Source organism: Trachemys scripta, chromosome 9 (genome assembly GCF_013100865.1).
Source record: "Trachemys scripta elegans isolate TJP31775 chromosome 9, CAS_Tse_1.0, whole genome shotgun sequence".
Lineage (NCBI taxonomy): Eukaryota > Metazoa > Chordata > Testudines > Emydidae > Trachemys > Trachemys scripta.
Window position 1 is genome coordinate 63,660,039 of NC_048306.1, and position 19,143 is coordinate 63,679,181.

Below are 19,143 nucleotides of genomic sequence, written 5' to 3' on the forward strand. Positions count from 1 at the left end.
ATGCAGGCATCACAAAAACATAGGCTTTTATGTCTCTTCAACAAAAATTGACTTCATTTGAGTAATCATTCAGGACAAATTTCACCAAAATACATATGGTTTCAGATGAAGGGTTACTCTGTAAGATTTAGAAAAGATATGTAGCAACCATATCTGGGGATATGAATCTTTTAAGGGAAGGATCCAAACTAGGTAAGTTATATGCCAGGAATGTGGGATGACAGGGATCATACATACATGCAGTATCACAGATACATGTATACAGAAGCAGAGATTCTCAGCTCAACACTCTGAGGAAACTACTTCGGCAAGGCAGACTTTAGACTTAAACTAGGTTTTGATAAGAATTTTATCAGAATGTTACTCAAGGTACAGCAAGGATGCAAGGTGGAACGTTGGTAGGTGCAAGGGGTAGAGTTAAAGTTAGATGTGAGTTTCTAGGCTTTCTAGTTCAGGTGACACTTGAAAAAAAATCCAATCTTTCTGTTTGCTTTTTGAGTAAACTATGTTTCTAAAAGGCTATTTTTTTCTCCTTGAGTAACTGATAAGTATTTGCAATCTTAATTCTGGGTTAACTTTTTTCCTAGGAAGAATATCTGCAGGCTAAAATTGATAGAGAGAGGCATGATCATAAACATTTCAGCAGATCTTATGATGGTTAGTGTATCTAGTAGAGGAAAGTGTTTGGGAAGATGGACAGACACAGTGACTAACAATATTGTATTATTGCTTAGGTGAGAGCTCTTCCTAGTGCATCTATAAAGGAATAGAATCTTTAAATCCAGAAGAGAAAATAGATGGAATGCAAAATATCCTTGTAAAATGGGAAAAATTCAAATGGACTCAAGGATAGTCTCCTGTGTCTGGTATTCCTGTGTTCATAGAGAAGAGTAAGTGTGAGAGACAGATACTGATGACAGGAGTTTCATTGAAAGGGTTATAAAAGAAAATGAGTTTTGCATCAAAATTGCATCTGGAGTGGTTTACATGCCTGTACTTAGTATTTACTGCCAATCCCTACTTCAGAGAGAGCTCATAGGAAAGCAGGTTAATTTTGTTTAGAAAACTGTTTTCACCGAGAAATGACCTGATAGTGTGTAATGGTTTGAAGAATAAATTCTTGGAAAGGAACAACCTGCGTATCTTGATGTCCGTGAAGCACCGTGCGATTGCAGGGAAAGTGCAATGTTGAGTGATTACAGAGAAATGATCACTTGTGCCACATAGAGCACAAGACTCTCTCAAGCCTTTGTAATTAAAGGCCCCAATTGATAAATCATGTGTTCACTGCTTAACTTATCTGGTGGACATCCAGTGAATTCAACTGCTGAAGAGGACAAGACATTAAAATGCAGTCATTTGTCTTTCTGTTCATTTATACTTGCCATTCAACGTGCCAGTGATTCACTCCCACTTTGACAATCAAGGTATGCAATGTAATTTCCAGAAAAGATTGGTATAACAGGAGCTTTTTTATTAAAAAAAAAAAAAAACCTCTGCTCCGATGAAATTATGCCTCTTGAGACTCATTTTAAAATATAGGGAATTTTGGAAAAAAAAAATCTATAGTTTTCTGCAAAAGTAAAGTACCCCTTCCCATCCCCCAACCCCTACTAAAATAATGTTTAGACTAAACAAATCCGTTAAGGCTGGACAACAGGGGATTAATGATCATGCTACTGTTTCCCTTCTCCCCAATATATTGGTATAAAAATAAAATCCTAGGGAACTGCTAACAGCTCCATTTGACAGATCGGGAGTTGAGACACAGAGAGATTAATTGATTTGCCTAAGACCACCCAAAAGTCTGTGGTAGAGCAGGGAGTTGTACCCAGGCTTTTCAAGTCCCAGTTAGTGTTCTAAGCACTCGGATATCCTTTATATGCTAACGGTCAGTGTTGGCACAAGAACAAATTGATATAAACTGGTTGTGAACAAATTCAGGCTGAAAATTAGAAGAAGGTTTCTAACCATCAAAGGGTTGAGTTACTGGAACAACCTCCCTATAGGAGTTGAGGGGAAATAACTTAATTAGTTTTAAGAAAGAGCTGGACAAATTTAGGAGTATGATGAGTTTGCTTGTGATGCTAAGAGGCAAGGCCCAACAGCCCTGGGGCTCCCTTCTGGTTTATATCTTCAGTTCCTAAAAGCCCATGCTTCAGGGTTTCAGCTGGTCACCTGCAGAGGCCAGGAAAGGACTCCCCACTGCCACACACATACCCCAAATATATTCTGTTTTTGTTTGTTTTAATCTCCTTCCTCTGAAGCGTAAGGGATGGCCATGGCTGAAGATAGGACTTTGGACAGGGCGCTGAGTGTTCTTTGTCTCAAATGCCTGGCTGGTTGGTTCTTGCACATGTGCTCAGGGGCTAAATGATCGCCACATGTGGAGTCAGAAAGTAGTTTCCCCCCAGGTCAAATTGGCAGTGGCCTTGGGTTTTTTTTCACCATCCTCTGCTGTGTGTGTGTGTGAGTGACTTGCCCAGACTAGCTGGATGTTTCTCACTTAATCATTTCCCTGCCAGGCACTGGTGTACGTTGGTCCCTTCTAGTCTCTGCCTGTGGCACATAATAGTCTAATCTCCTGTGGGCTGTAACACTATGGTTTAATTTCAGTTATTGGGCTTAGTGTGGGGGTGCTGTGGGAGGCCTGTGATATGCAGGAGGTCAGACTTGATGATCTGCTGGTCCTTTCTGGCCTGAACCTCTGTGGCACTTGTGTAGCACCCACTAAAGTCAACAAGATCTATGGACACCAGAGGAGGGAATTAGGCCTCTAAGCAGCATTAATAAAGGGAGGAATGGCATATCTTGACATTTGCGTAGTGTGAAATCATCTACATCTATTTTTAATCAATAAAATGAAATACTGCTGTCTCCCCCCACAGAAAAACAGCAAAAAGTATTTTAAAGGTTCATATTAAATCTTGCGAAACCCTAGGCAGCAGTGCATTGTGGACTTTCTGTGAGGTAAATCTGATACAAAAGATACCCTGAGCAGAACGTTGAGGTGCTTCAGTGAGTAGCTGTCTGCTGCTGTTGCCTTGTGAAACAAAGTGCTTTGTGATTTTTTTTGGAAGCTGCTAGCTCTTGCAATAGATTATAACATACTTTATGCTGTTTTGAGACAGCCAAGCCCCTTTTTTTATTCCTCCTCACACACTGTAGTTATGGTGAGCATCCTGTTGCTGTAGCAGAGAGCAGTTGCTAATGCTGTCAAAAACAATGTGATAGGATTGCAGCTGTGTCCCTTCAGCAGGTATATTCTTGCCTGCATATTGACTTTGCCCTCCTTATTTGACACTCTATCCCTGACATGGTTGCATAAGCACAGACAGGATTTACTCCCGAATAGTGAAAGTTTTATGACTTTAGCTTGTTTTCTCTAATACAGAAACAAAAATTAATCACAAAAAGGAGCACTTCAAATGGTAATTACACATTAATTTGCATATAAAGTCATATTACCAGTCATGTTTTATATTCTGTAGGGTTACAGTAAAATCAGGTGATTCCAAGCTACTGACAAAGTCATTGTTGAGAATTAAATATCTCATACTGAAGAAGGGAACATCTCAGGAATGTGGGTCCAACAGTTACTTAGCAGGGGCCCTGTATAAACTGTGCCAGAACTCCATGAGATGCTGCATATTGAACATCCAAATCCAACATTGTTTTTGGAGTAAATCTCCACACAATTATGTAGGGATTGAGTAGAAACCTGTTAGTCTGGGACCTGAGTCACCAAGGTACTTAAGCAGGAGTCTGACTTTAAGCATTGGAGAAGCCACAGTGCTATCAGACACTTAAAGTTAGGCTTCAGTTTAAGTACCTTGCTGAACTGGAGCCTTAGGAAGCTATTTAGGAAGTGGATTTGTTCATTTGGGAGCTTTCTCACAGTTTCACTCTAACTGAAAAATTAGATTTTAGCATGATTACCCTACTAAATGTTTATTGCTGCCTCTGACCATAGTGCAGGATTAATAGAGACAGAAATGTTTCTCCATGATCCCATAAATTATTTAGTACAAATCTGTTTTAGTTTAAAAACCTATTTTTCTTTAATACACAATTCTTTGCAAATTACTTCTATGCCCTTTAAGTTTAAAAAGAATCCATAAAACAAAGGCTGATTCCTTTAGAAAAACATAGTGTTACTTGTGCTGTGTGCAAGTAAAATATTTTTAAGTGGCTTGAACAATGAAAAAACAAATTTACAAAGTTTATTATAGATTGTGCCATCTGGATAAATTGAGTTTGATGTTTTCCAATAGATAACATCTGTGTATTAGGCAATGCAACCTGGTGTTATCCACAATTAGTGTTTATAAAACAAACACAGTTTGTCCTTGTGCACAGCTTCCACATATATATTTTTAGGTTTGATGATGATGCCACTTGGAAATTACTTTTAAATGAGATTTTTTTTTTTAAAAGAAAACCTGTTAGAAATAACATAAGTGTGGGGGAAATATCCAAGAACTTCAGAGTTATTAGATGCAACAAATGCCATCACAAAGCTGCATGTTGATTATTACAGTATGGTAATTAGATAACAAAACTGTTGGCTAGGTTACAGTCCCCACATAAAGCTAAACACCGAATGCAACACTAGTGGTTAGGGTGTTTCTCCTCTAGGTGGTGGTATCTTATTAGTTTGAATTGTTTTGGTTCACTCTGGGATTTTTTTCTTGACACTTTTTCTTCACAAAGGCACCATCAGGAATGTACGAATTCTTCAGGGATGCCTAACCCATGCTAAATACTGACTTTGCTAACCTTACCAAGTAAAGGCTCCACCATGACAGACCATCTCAAAAAGCTGCCTGAGAATGGTAAACCTTAAGGATGCTGTGTTTTCATAACCACACAACTCTAAAAAATTTTGCTAACTTATTAAGGTCTTCTACACTGTAGCATTTTCCATTTTTGTTTTTCAAACTGTCTCTCAAAAAAAGCTGGGTAGCTTATAGCCACTTCATTAATCATTCACTTTTTAGAAAGCGACTGATTGACCTCAGTCATGAGCATCCCTTCACTCTCTCTGCAATTATTAGGGTACTTATGGTAACAGCTATCAAGGATGCATTGTATGATACTGAGGGTATGTCTATACTACAATTGCTGCAGCTATGCCACTGTAGTGTAGATACTTGATACAGTGATGAAAGGGGACTTTCTGTTGGTATAGTATATCCACTTGGTAGCTATGTCAGGGGAAAAATTCTTCCATCAACCTACTTGCAACTATTGTGGGGGTCAGTTCCACTTAATTACATCACAACGGACACACCACTTTTCTTATTTTAGGTGTAGATGGGGGCCCAAGGATTTTACCATGGGACTACAAGAGTATTACAGTGATATAGGGTGACCATGTTTCCCTATGCTGAATACAGGACACCTGGTAAAATTACTTCTGAGTCAAATGGCAATCAGTCATAGAAATGTTCAAATTAACATCAAGTTGACTGAGCCCCTGTTAGAAACAAATACTGCGTTGGATTCTTTTTATTTACCTACTTATCTTTAGGGTTCACACAGGGAGGGGTAACACACACCCCTGCCCCTCACACATACAGGGAGGGGTGACGCACACACATACTCCCATACACCTCTCTCACACACCTCCCTGCCTGATGCTCTCTGCCCTCCTGAGGTGACACGTTGGGGGTGGTGGGAAGAGATACGCAGGCTCACATTCCCCCACTCCAGATTTCTGCCAGGGTTCACACCAGAATGTGGCCAGAAACAGCCTTTCATCACTGTGCAGAAGGGAAAGGATGGGAGCTGCTTCCAGCTGCAGGGGAGGAGGATGGGGGGGGAAAGGGATGACCTGGCCTGTGTCTTTGCTGAGCTCATCTCTTCCCTGCCCTTCCTCGCCCCACCCCACCACCGCTTCCACATGGCTGGAAGCCGCTTGTCCCTTCCTGCACGCACAGTGTCAAAAGGCAGCTAACCCCTCCAGTCTGCTGCTCGCCACTGACAACCTAGCTGCCTCCGGCTACAGCACGGGCAGGAAGGGGTTAAGCCCTAAGGATGCATTGTGCACCGGGGCCCAGGGAACCTGACTGCAGGAGCTTCAGCAAACCGGGCCAGAGAAGTGGCTCAGCAGGGGATGGAGCAGCCCTGTGCCCCCTGGGGGCAGGACCCAGGGCGGGGGGAGGGGTGAAGAGGGTGCTAAGCCCCGGCCCGGGGGCTGCTGTGGATCCTGCAGGTTTGGGGGGTGAAGAGGCTGGAAATCACTTTTCTTCCCTCCTTCCTCGCCGCCACTCCAGAGCTTAGCTGAGGGGCGGAGAGGTTTCCCCGTGCCAGCGCTGTGTGGAGCTTTGGCATATGCAGGGCTCGGCTCCTCTTGGTCAGCGCCCTGGGCCGGAGGTCTTGGGCTTTCCCAGGGCACCAGCCCAGCCAGAGGCAGTGGGGGAAGGAAGGAGCCTGCTGACCAGGCTGTTGGTGAGCTCAGTGCTTCAACCAGGGGCTGGTTCACCGCACAGTGCTGGGTGTGGGATGCGCCCTGCTGGGGGGAGGATATGGAGGAGCAGCGGGGTTGAGGGTGGGGGGGAGAGGCAAAGTAGGTAGTCGACAGTGAGAGGGGAAGCACGTAAAAGGCCAATGGGTGGGTAGCAGAGGCGACATGTAACTGTCCGCCGTCTGGGGCCTGCCCACATTCACCAACCACCACAGCTCACAGCCAGTGCCAGCCCGAAAGGGGATGGGGAGCTGGGCCCTGCTGGCCTAGAGCTGGCACGCAGTGGGGGCTGTGCTGATGGACCAGCCGGGGGAGTGGCTGACCCCATGTGCTGCATCTTCACCTCACCACCAGCCTTACACACCCACTCCCATCATTGGCCACTGGACCCCCCCCACACACACTCACTGCTGGTGAGCAGGGATCCGGCCAGCAGCAGGACCCACCAGTACTTATGCGGGGGAGACAGAAAATATGGGGCAATTTGCCTGTTTTTAAGAAAGTCAGGACACCTGCAGGAGGGCTTAAACATGGGACTGCCCTTTTAAAAATGGGACATGTGGTCACCCTACAGTGATATGAATCTTTACCTATTTTCTAGAGATAGCATTACTAACATTCTACCATCATTGTGAATTTCTATGATGTGTCCATGGAAGGAAATTCATGCAGTTATCTCAAACTCATGCCTATAAAATCTTATATCACAACACATCACCATGAACTATGTACACACCAGCAGGAAAGGGAGATGTTGAGCTTTCCACTGGGACACAGAATACTTGCTTCTTGTGGTTTCTGAAATGCCAGATGTGAAACATAAGATAATGTTAAAGCTATTTAAAATAACAATGAGACCTTTCTAAGACATTCATCTCCCTCCAGTGCCTGTAAAGTTGTACTCAGCATGACCAATATATCTAGGGGAAGGATTTCATTAATAGCACCAATTAAAAAAACCACAACATCAAAAACAAAACGCACCTTTCCGTAAACTGTGTGTTGGTACTGTACAAAGGCATTCTGACTCTGAAGTCAATGGAACCATTTGTGGAGTAAGATGTTGCTGAACAGGAGCAAGGGTATCTGAATCTGGCCTATAATGAATTTAACGGAATAGCTTTCTCATCACTACCTCATCATATGTCATCTGCAGGAGCATCCTCAGGTGCCATTGACTTATTACCGACTCCTAGTGCAGCAACTAACTGGACAGCTGGGCTTCTGATAGACAACAATGACATGATTTTTAAATTTGATGGAAAACAAGGAGCCAAAATTCCTGATGGAATAGTACCAAAGAATTTAACTGATCAATTCACTATCACTATGTGGATGAAACATGGACCTAGTCCAGGACTGAGAGCTGAAAAAGAAACCATTCTTTGCAACTCTGACAAGACAGGTGAGTCTATTTATTTTAAATCTTTTTGGCAGAGCTCACAATGGCGTGGGTGGAGTTTTTCTTCCTATCAGTTAATATATTTTGAAAGGAAGCCATAAATCTTGAGTATTGTGTCTCTGAAAGTTTTACACACTCCTTAGTTGGATGATAACTGAGTTCAGTGAAAGTTTCCGCAATACTTTTGCATTTCTCAAAACTCATCTAAGGATTTTGTAGAGAGCGGTTGACAGAATGGGGAAAATTAGTTTTAATTTTTCATGATTTAGATTTGGGAAATCAGTGTTATGTTAACTGAAATCCAATTAAATATTAATTGGAAAACTGCTGACCCAATTCATCCATAAACTAAATGGATAGGACCTAATCCTCAAAGGTGCTAAGCACCTGCAGCTTTCACTAAAGTCATGAGGAGGTACAATTCTGAAATAAAGTAAAATGTTATGTCTGTTGGTTTGTTTGAAGTGTATATTGCCTCCTTATACAGGCAGAATTTTTATTTGAGGCAAATTCAGCTAGACAAAGCAATTATGACACTTCAGTGGTTTAAGCCTCTTTATTTGTTATATATTTTTAGAAATGAATCGACACCATTACGCACTTTATGTGCACAACTGTCGTCTGGTGTTTCTGCTGCGTAAAGATTTTGACCAGGCTGATACATTTCGCCCGGCAGAGTTCCACTGGAAGCTGGATCAGGTACTTGGGCTCCTTTTATTATCTGTATGTAACCTACACTTACAAGGGATGGTTCTTTGTCCCCCCTGTAAAGGAAGAACCCCATAGACGTTGAAGAGATTGCTGCAGGCTTTGAGCTAACTGTTTTCATCTCAGTGTGGTAGAGGCTTGTAATTTTAGATCCAGAGGTCCTGGGTTTGATTCCCATTGCTGACAACCACACAAGGGCATCACATTACATGCAGTTCCTAAAAAAAAAAAAAAAAAAAAAAAAAAAAGTCCTCCATTCACCATCAGAAGCCTGTTTTATTTGCACAACAGAACTGATTTAGACCTTTCCAATGAGCACTTTGCTGATGTGGAGACAAGTACCTGATGGTGCATGTTGACTTGTCTTTCCTAGTCTGTAGACTCCTATGTTCAGTTGCTGTTGTATTTAATTTTGCTTGATTATGAAGAACACTTTATGGAGAAAATATTAAGTAGCCGAAAGTTGCCTTCCAGAGAATTATTAATTCTAGTTAAGATAAGGATGAAGGTTGCCCTGAATCCTGATTGTCAAATATATGTAACAGGAACCCATTTAATGGACATAGCAGTTGTTTTTTCACTTCTGGTATCCAGATGAGGGTTAGTTCTGGTATATTTGAAATGAAGAAGCCTTAACATGTCTCAAAGGATGAATTTACACTAATGAATGGTGAACCTTAAAGGTCTTGTAAAAATGATTTAGTTTGATACTATTGTGTTGAGTGCTATAGAAATATTTATAAGTCAGTGCCATGGAACTGAATTGCTACAGTAAAAGAGAAGTTCTGATAAGCATTCAAGATTTTAGAGATATTTATTCAAAACTTGTGTACCATTTTGAGCTGGAAAGCTGAATTAAAATCACCTGTGTGCGTCTTTGTTTTCTTGTTTTGAAGCAGATTTTTTTTTGTGCCTTTTGAAGAGGGAGGAACAGTATCTTTGAATAAGTAAACTATCATGAAATTCCAGTAACTTAGCCATGACAACGCACTGGAAAATGTGCAGTAGGGGACAATACTCCATTGATAGGGAGATGTCTAATAGTCTGAGAGAACTTTTTCATCTCTACTACAGTCTGATTTTTTTGCTTCACACACTTTCTCTCTCATTTCCACACTTTTTTCAGATATTAGGCTAAAAATTAGACACACTTGGAAATATAGAAATGGCAACAACTCTACAATTATATTTCCCTCTTACATTATTTTTGAATGTATATCTTTAACTGGACTCTGGATTCTTTTCTTTTTTTCATATCAAGTCATATTTTTGCCTGTGATTAACATAGATGGTGATTAGCAGGCAACATACATTCTCCAGGTTCGTATTTTGATGCTAACATTTCCTCCCTCTACCTAGGGCAGAGTGCTATTCACCTTCCAGTTGCTTTGGTACACCTTTCCTTTTAGAGTTTAGGGTATTATATGCTGCTGTTTCAGAACAATACGTGGAGCCAAATCTGTGTGTGTGTGTGTGTGTGTGAAAATTGGATATATACAACTGCTATCCAGTGTCCAACAAGGGGTGAATGAGGGCCTGAGTCAAATTCTGTGTGAAGTCAATGGAGTTATGACAGTTTACATGAGCAGACTGGCCTCACATCTTTAACTGAAGTTTAAACATCATCCCAGCTATTTAGTTACAGTTCTTTGATGTGTATCTTGAAGGTGCTGGAGGATTTCATCTAGAGACAATTGAATGAGCCCTTAGGGACAGTTTGAGATTAACATGGCCATGCTCTGAGTTATGTCTCTGGAGAGAGCTGAAGAGCTTCACTCATTTGAAGGATCTCTGCAGGAGCAGATACCATTAGAAGGGAATCCAAACCAGTAATTGGCATATTATCTTTCCATATTTAGTGCTCAATGAAATACTATGAGCCTGAATGTCAGTAGAGAACCATTTTTATACTTAAAATATGCCCTCCATATTATCATATAGTATCAGGCATTGACCAACATTGAAGATGGACTGAAAATTTTTATGTAGGGGACAGGGACCCTATTATTTAAAAACCATTCAATGATAGACTTATTAGATCAACTAGTTCATTTTTCTTTTCTCTCCTAGTGTAGGATGATACCCACAATATATTTTCTAGTGCTCTTCCCTGCTGAAACAACAGGGTAAGTGTAAAGTATACATAATGTTTGTTATGGTTAGGGCGACTAGGTTTCTGTGACCCTTAGTTACTATTGTCCCAGTTGTACTTCAGGAGGCTTTGGCAACTAGGAAAGGTCACTTCTCATGTAAATGCACTCCCTGTTGCTATTCCCTCTGGCCTTCCAGCACTCTCTGCAAATTCTTATAGAACGCAACCAGATTGAAAAGCTTTCCCAGAGTTTCAAAGACAATTTCAATGGAATGTAGGTGCCTAATCTACTGAGGTGAAAATCCCACTAGGTGACTTTCTGCTTTTTTTAAAAAAAGAACAGGAGTACTTGTGGCACCTTAGACTAACAAATTTATTGGAGCATAAGCTTTCGTGGACTACAGCCCACTTCTACGGCTGCTACTCTGAAACCTGCTTTTTTTAAGGCACCTGAATACCTTTGAAAATCTGGCCCTCTGAGCTCAGTTAGGCCAGGATCTAGTACATGACCTCTCAGTCTTTGAAATTAATACTTTAAGTGCTAGTGTGATGGAACCTTGGCTGTTTTGGATTATTAACCAGATTCTCACAACCTGGAGCACAGTGTAATGTGGAAAGCTGCAGACTTCATGGCTTGTACACAGTTCAGGAAGAAAAACCAGAGGTTGATACAGTGGGCCCAGCACAGAGCATCTGTTAATTGAAAGTAAACGGTGGGAGGATACTTTATTGGGCATAAGGTACTACATGGCGGTGACAACAATTTGGTGCTCATTTGAGCTGAGAGGAGTCGTGACCTCAGGCGCAAGAGGCACATGGATTATTTTTCACTAGTGCTGTGGAGCAATAGAATTCATGATACCAGATTCTAAGTGTTCCCTATTTAGCCCACAAGATGTTTGATGTTCTGAGGCAAAGATCATAGAAGGCAGCTCGTTTTCATCTTGAATATAATTTTTTAGGGTACGTCCAGACTACCCACCATATCGGCGGGTAGCGATCGATTTATTGGGATCCATATATTGTGTCTCGTTAAGACGCGATATATCGATCCCAAAATGCGCTCCCCGTCAACTCCAGAACTCCACCGGAGCGAGCGGCAGTAGCGTAGTCGACGGGGGGAGCCGCAGCCATCGATCCCGCGCCGTGAGGACTGGAGGTAAGTCGGAATAAGACATGTCGACTTCAGCTACGGGAATACTGTAGCTGAAGTTGCGTATCTTACATCGACACCCCCCACCCCCACAGTGTAGACCAGGCCTTGTACTCCATTTATATGTATAGCAGGAAGACATAACTGAGTCCCAAACTCCATCTTCAGGTAAAGGCACAGCACAGGTAGCCATGTCAGACATTACATAGCTACTCTTCTTGTAGTGTTTCCTCCTTTTGGAATATGATGCAGCTGGCATAGTTATAACACACAGGGAGCTTTGGAAACCTCCACACAGTAGCACCTGCAAAGTTACCTGTGGGCAGGTTAGGCTGCTAAATCTATTCATAGGTTGATGGGGTTCTTTTCAGTATAGTATGTATTTATCCTATGCCTTCCATTAAAGTTAATGGAAGAGTCACAAAGCTAAATTTTTGCACATGGTGCTGAACATTCACTCTATACTCCTCCACGGACCTGAAAGTGTCATAACCTTGGGCCTGTACCTGTATATGTGCCAAAACACGAATAGACAAGACTGTAGGTCTTTAAACTGAAGGGACCATTGTTATTCATAAGAAACATTAAAAAAATGAATACAGACTACCACTGATTTTCTTTTAATCCCCACTTCAATCATCTCTGAAATTTATTGCAGCTGTCAGTATAGTTTGCAAGTGAGCCCATTAGTAATGACCTAGAAGATAAGGTGCAGATAACTTTCAAGAAAATCAGTGTGAATCTCATATGCACACACTGTTAGCATAGCTGCAACATTTCCTAAACAACTGAGCGACAGATGCTCAGTAGGTAGCAGCTTCCCTATCTTCTGGCAACTCTAGCTTATTGTGAAGCATAGGTGTTTCCTTCATTTCAATATGCAAAATCAAACCATTTGTTTGTTTTTGTAAATTTCCTATACAGAAGTTTAAAGGGACACTTGTGAGGCATTTTCCAGAGCTTTTTAAATCCTTTCTTTTCTCAGAGTTAATTAGAGCCCAATTTTCAAACTTTAGTATATATTATGAGCTGATTTATCACAGAGTCCATATAATGGCACCTAAATTGGCACTTAGCCTATATAGCCATTTCAGGCAACTATCACATCATATGGCTTAGAAACTCCATATGTGCCTAATGTGTATCATGCAGTTGCAGTTATTTTGGGAAGTTTGGTGCTTAATATTAGAGGTATAGGCTATAATTTTTGAGCCTTGGCTGGTGGGAAGAGTTTCCTCCCCATCTCAATCTACTTTATACTACTGCTCCTGCCAGACTTCCTCTGACCCATGCAGGATTGAGTCCAAATAATGATTTGTATAATGAGCCATAGTTTTAAAGCCTTTTGGTAACAGTGGAGGACATAGCATTAAATAGGCCAATGCACAATATATTTCATGCTCTGTGCACCATGGATATTGCATTTATCATGCTAGTATGCAAGACTTAATCAAAGCCAAGACATTTCCCCCCTAAATCAACATCTAAAGCAGTAATCTTATTTTGACCTTTCAGACAGGGACAGAATAATTTTTAATTCAAACTCTAATTATTTTCTGCCTCTTGCTATTTTGCTCATATTGAATCTGGTCCTGTAGCCCACTGGCAAAATCTTCATTGAGTCCCTGCAAAAATGGCTGCACTGCAGGATCTAGGAGCATGATGCAGTCATTCTAAATTGAAAAAAAAAAAAAAACCTATTTTCTGCATCTTTATCCATTTTTGCCAAAGTCAAGATAAGCTGCTCTGAATAATCCAAAGTGAGTCTAAAGCACAAATTGTACTAAAACAGCCTCAAGTTTAGTTTTATCATACAGAAAACAGTGATTGTTCATAGTAAGAGAGTAGGTTATTCAAATGAATCAGAATATAATGTGTTCTATCTGTCTATCACACGTGCACATGGTGTTGGGTAGGCCTCCATTTACAGGTGACTGGCTCGTTTACAATGTAGAATAGGAGCTTACACTTGATAGTACACACCCTTGTCCTTTAATACACTGCATTTCTATTTACCTTGGAAAGTAAGCAACTATGCATGTTTATGATAGTGCTTTAGCTGATTTTTCCAAGCTATGCATGTTGTGTTATCATAGGGCAAAACTAAAGGGATTGGAATCGGATATATAGTCTTTCAGATCCAGGGTAATAGTTTGAATTAGTTTTGTCAGTAGTAGCTGAAAGTTGTTACTATATGATGGCTGTTTAGCCTATATGAAATTAGGAAATAGACTGAGACTACTTCCTAGAGGACAAGTGACCATAACATGAAAATCATAAAAGGCGTCTTTATTGACAGACTCTGCAGAGAGGACAATGAGTGAACTGATATGGAGAGAGAACTATCCTCTGAACCCTAGAATGCTGGGGTGTATTGATGGGACAGTGTGGCATAAACTTACATTGCCCATTACGCGTGCGTGTGTGTGTGTAAATCTGGCACCTTTCATGGACAGTTTAAAAAAAGTTAGTGACTTTAATCATTTTATTTGAGGCTCAAAAGAGTTTCAATTCTTAAGCACATAACTATTTCTTCACCAATTGGTATGCAGGCCTGTAGTGCACTGTGCATACATCCTTAATAAGCCTCCTACAGACAGAAAATTAGAAAACACCTAACTTGCAGCCTACACAGCCAGCAGGAGAAAAATGATAGATGAATCATGCTAATCCTGTGACTAAGAAGAAATTATCCCAGGCCTCAGACAGCCTCTGCGGCATCTAAAGCACCCCTAGTCTATTACATTCTAACCTCTAATGTCTTATCTAACATAGTTTATTTACCATTTTTCTTTCTCATTCTGAATGATATTTTGATCCATTGTATGTAGCATACAAAATGTGCAAGTGCTGCAAATGTTCTTTGAGATCCCAATTTAAGGCATTTTTAATGTAATTGTACTATCCCAGTTAACCACCAATCTTGACAAATGTATTAGATTTTTGTACTGTGCAAGACCAATTGTGCTAATGAGCCTGAAAACTTTTTATGCCAACTGATTTCCATAATATTGCTTTGTGCCTTTGTAAACCTGCTATGACCCTTGAAGAGGCATTGAGCTGCATTCAGAAATACCGCTTTGCATTTAATTTCAGTGATCAGGAGATATTTCTATGGATGTTTGTGTGCTGCCTTTTGCGACAGTTCCCCCCTTCTCTTCCCCCCCCCCCCCCGGGAATATAAACTGTATTGTAATTTTATTACAGGGTAGGATTTTCAAAAGCAATCAGTGTTGTCTAACTTTGGTCCCACTGAAGTCAGTGGTAAAACTCCCGTGGAAAATAAATATTGTTTAAAATCGGGTACAGCATCAGGAAACAATGGAGGAAGAACACAGTACACACTCCTAGTAACTCTATGGAAGTCAATGGGAGTTCCATACATGGAGAATGTACACAAGCAGACTCTATATCAGGGATCGGCAACCTTTGGCACGCAGCTCACCAGGGAAAGCACACTGGTGGGCTGAGCTGGTTGTTTACCTGCCGTGTCGGCAGGTTCGCCCGATCGCGGCTCCCACTGGCCACGGTTCACCGCTCCAGGCTAATGGGGGCTGCGGGAAGGGGCACAGGCCAAGGGATGTGCTGATCGCCCTTCCCGCAGCCCCCATTGGCCTGGAGCGGCGAACTGCAGCCAGTGGGAGCTGCGATCGGCCGGACCTGCAGACGCGGCAGGTAAACAAACCGGCCCGGCCCGCCAGGGTGCTTACCCTCGCAAGCCGCGTGCCAGAGGTTGCCGATCTCTGCTCTATATGTTGGGACCTGTATATACTGCAATAAGCTGGACCTATCACATCAAGTTGCCTTTTTTTTTTTTTTTTTTTTTCTGAAATATTCAAGTAGAAATTCTCCTGGAGCTTCAGGAATAGTTTTTTACAGATTTTTGTTTAATTAAATCTGAAAGTGAATAATAGAATCAGTCCATTCTTTATTTTTATATTGCATTTATTTTGTGCTGTCCCTTGATTTCCAGTTATGCCACTGAAGGTTTTATAGAATATGCACGACTGTATTGTGGAAGTTATTGGGCAAAGTTGGAGATTTGGGCAGCTGGGTAGAGGACATATGTGACTCTTGGCTCACAGAAAGTCAGTTTAGCTATTGGAGATTCAAGAGGCATTTTAATGTTTTTATTTTTTTATTTTTTTGGCAAGGGGGAAAAGAGATGTATTTTTCCCCTCCCATTTGTGATATTTTTTTTTTTTTAAAGTGACGTTAAATGTAGTTTGGGCATAAGGTATGAAAATGTGTATTTTTCTTTAAAACTCTGGCAGGATATTGGGAAGGAGCAGAATGGGGAAAGTTTTAGGTAGAAAATCCTCCATAAATCAGAGACAAAGAAGTTTCAGGAAGAATATTGTTATCCTAATTCTACTAAATAAAGCTCCTTTGTTCAATGTTAGATTAAAGCAATTGTGTGGTTCTTTACCATAGTCACTAAACAGCATCTCTAACCAGACAACTATCTGCCATTTTATCTAGATATAATGGTTAGATATTTTACTGGAGCTGGATTTTTCTGTAATGTTGAAACAATGAACAATGTTGGCACTGAAACTGTAATGAATAAGTGTGTGTTAACCCATTTACATCATAACCTAAGAACGGCCATTTAGGGTTAGACCAATGGTCCGTCCAGCCCAGTATCCTGTCCTCTGACAGTGGCCAGTGCCAGGTGATCCACAGGGAAGGAACAGAACAGGTAATCATAAAGTGATCCATCCCCTGTTACCCATTCCCAGGTTCTGGTAAACAGGAGCTAGGGACACTTCAGAGTATGGTTTTGCATTTAGATGAAGGGGAGCAGTTTACACCTGTCTTAGAGCTATTGTTTTTGAATGTCTCCAGGCTCAGAAAGAAAATTCTATATCGGTTCTCCACTTATTCAATGTCTGGAAGATTTTCTTGGCAACAATAAGGCCTAGCAATGTAAATGTGTAGCTCCTTGTGCAAATTCTGTGTCAGGGGTGTATTTCTTGGTTATCTTTGTAGCTGCAGAATTGCAAAATACACAAGGCCCTACCTATATAAATTAATCAAATTTTAATGGCCTTTTTTGCAATTTAGTGACAAGAAAAGTGTATTATAACATTATTTCATCATGTGTGAACTATGGACCTAATTTAGTAGGACATATTGAAGTTACAGTGTGACAGCATATAGACATGCTGCAGTTATAGTACATAATAATCAGGGCTTTCAGGTGCTGTGACTGTCAATATGATAAAGCAGTTTAATTATTTAAAGCTGTAATTAAACCATCCATATTTTTTGAAAGGGAATGTGAACTTACTGTGCTATCTGCATATTACAATTATTAAGTCTTACAAAAATGACTCACAATTCACCTGGAAACAAGTTTGCAAACTCTTGTATTTGACAGTGAATATATGTACAACAGTGAATATATGTATATATTTTTTTCTACTTCACAGCAATTGTAAGTTATTATAAGTTTTGCATTTATTTTCTTGCCACCGTTGATTCTTTGTCTCATGTTAAGGCTTTCTCACTGTGCTGAGGGAGTGCTAGATAAGAGCCACAGTTATGAATATCATGATGTTTGTCCAATTATTGAAATCCATTCAGCCTCAGGACACAGAGAGTTACGTTGTCATGTAAGTGCTTGCATTCAAGAGGGCTTGCATTCCTCTCAGGTTAGTGAAGTCTCCACTCATGGCAAAGAGAGACTGGTGGTTGGTAAGAAGATGATTATAACCTTGTAGTATAATTCCTGCTGTCCAATTTCTAAAGCAGAATTAACAGCATCAGGAGGCCACTTTGGGTACAATGTCTACACTGCAGTTAGACACCCTAGGCTGGTCTGTGCCAGCTGACTCAGGCTCAGGGTCTGTTTAATTTTGGTGCAGATATTCTGGCTTGGGCTGTACCCCAGGCTTTGAGACCCTTTAACCTCAGCTGGCACTGGCCAGCCACAGGTTTTTCATTGCAGAGTGTAGACCTATTGTTTCACAGCAAGAGGACAGGTCTGACAGTGCTGGGTGCTATGAGGGAAGAGAGCATAGTAATACTAATAATGAAATTCTTGTAAATGAAGAGGCAAGTGACAGACTATATTAAGGGTCTGGTCCTAATTCCAATGAACTCAGTGGAACAGCTCAATTGAATGGTTTGTTCAAGGGATATATAACACAGAAAGCTTGCTAGTCTGCTTGGAATTTTCCCTCTGTCTCATTATTCTACATGACCATCATCACTGTTTCACAGATTGAGAAACTGAAGCACAGATAGATTAAACGACTTGCCAAAGGTCACCCTGTGTGTTAGAGCAGAGCGTAGAACTTGGGTCTTCTAACTCCCCGTTTCTGGGTTCAAACCACTAAAACATGTTGCCTCTATATACTATATTAATGGATAATATGTTGTTGTAACTGTTAATGGTTTCATGAAACCTAGGTCACTGGTTTTATAATATTATGAAACTGTATGGAGCCTGGGCCAGTGGGATCCCTGGATCTCTGACACTCCCTTGTCACCACCAAGGGAGATAGGCAAAGCAACATCTCACTATACCTGGTAGGTCAGGCCCCACAGGCAGTTCAATTGTAGCACCCAAGGCCTACAACCATGTAATTGGCTCACACTCCTTACTTAAGCCAGGAAGTGACCTGTGTCAGCCATCTGAGCAACTGTGCAGACCTCTGCTACTGCGACATTGGACCCTGCACTTGCCTGCCTCCTCCAGTCCTGATCCAATCCTATTCCTGATTCCTGCTCTGCTACTGACCTGCTCCTCAGTTCTAGCTCCTACCTTGCTCTTGCTCCATGCCTGATCCTTGCCTCTCTGGTTCCTGCCCTTTCCCCTTGCTCTGACCATCTGCTCCCAATCCTGACTCTGTCCTCCAGACCTTTGCCTCAGCCCTTTGGCCATGGCATTAAGTATCTGAGCCCAGCTGTGATCCTCAGCTTTGACTGCTAGTCCTGACTCTGGCTCAACCCCCTTGCTCTGATACTTGGCTGTTGACTCCAGCTCTGGGGAACGGAAGCAGGGGTCAATGTGGATGCCTGCTCTGACCACTAGACCTGTTTCCTGCTCTAGCCAGTTGGCCAGACTTCCTACATCCCAGTTGCTAACACATACTAGAGGCATTTGAATTCTCATGAAAACACATGGTTTCCAAGTCACAATGGGCTGATCACAGCCACTTTTTCATATCAAAGTTTTGAATGTCTGATCCCTGTTGATCCCACTTGATTGAAAAATGTAGTTCTTGACTTTGTGCCTTGGTAAATTCTACCCATCAACTTCCAGTGTCAAGGTACATTGGTCAACATCAAAATTATTTAAATAATTTTGG

The 19,143-nt window shown here is 41.3% G+C and overlaps 1 protein-coding gene across 2 annotated transcripts in view; it reads left to right on the forward strand.

Moving 5' to 3' along the window:
• The window catches only part of CLSTN2 (calsyntenin 2), a 674,371-nt gene that overhangs the window by 575,860 nt on the left and 79,368 nt on the right, over positions 1–19,143 (forward strand). For both annotated transcript variants that reach the window (XM_034781547.1, XM_034781546.1), the window contains exons 7-8: positions 7,626–7,874; positions 8,449–8,570. In XM_034781547.1, coding sequence (XP_034637438.1) covers positions 7,626–7,874; positions 8,449–8,570 — 371 coding nt within the window. The remainder of the gene's footprint in view (positions 1–7,625; positions 7,875–8,448; positions 8,571–19,143) is intronic.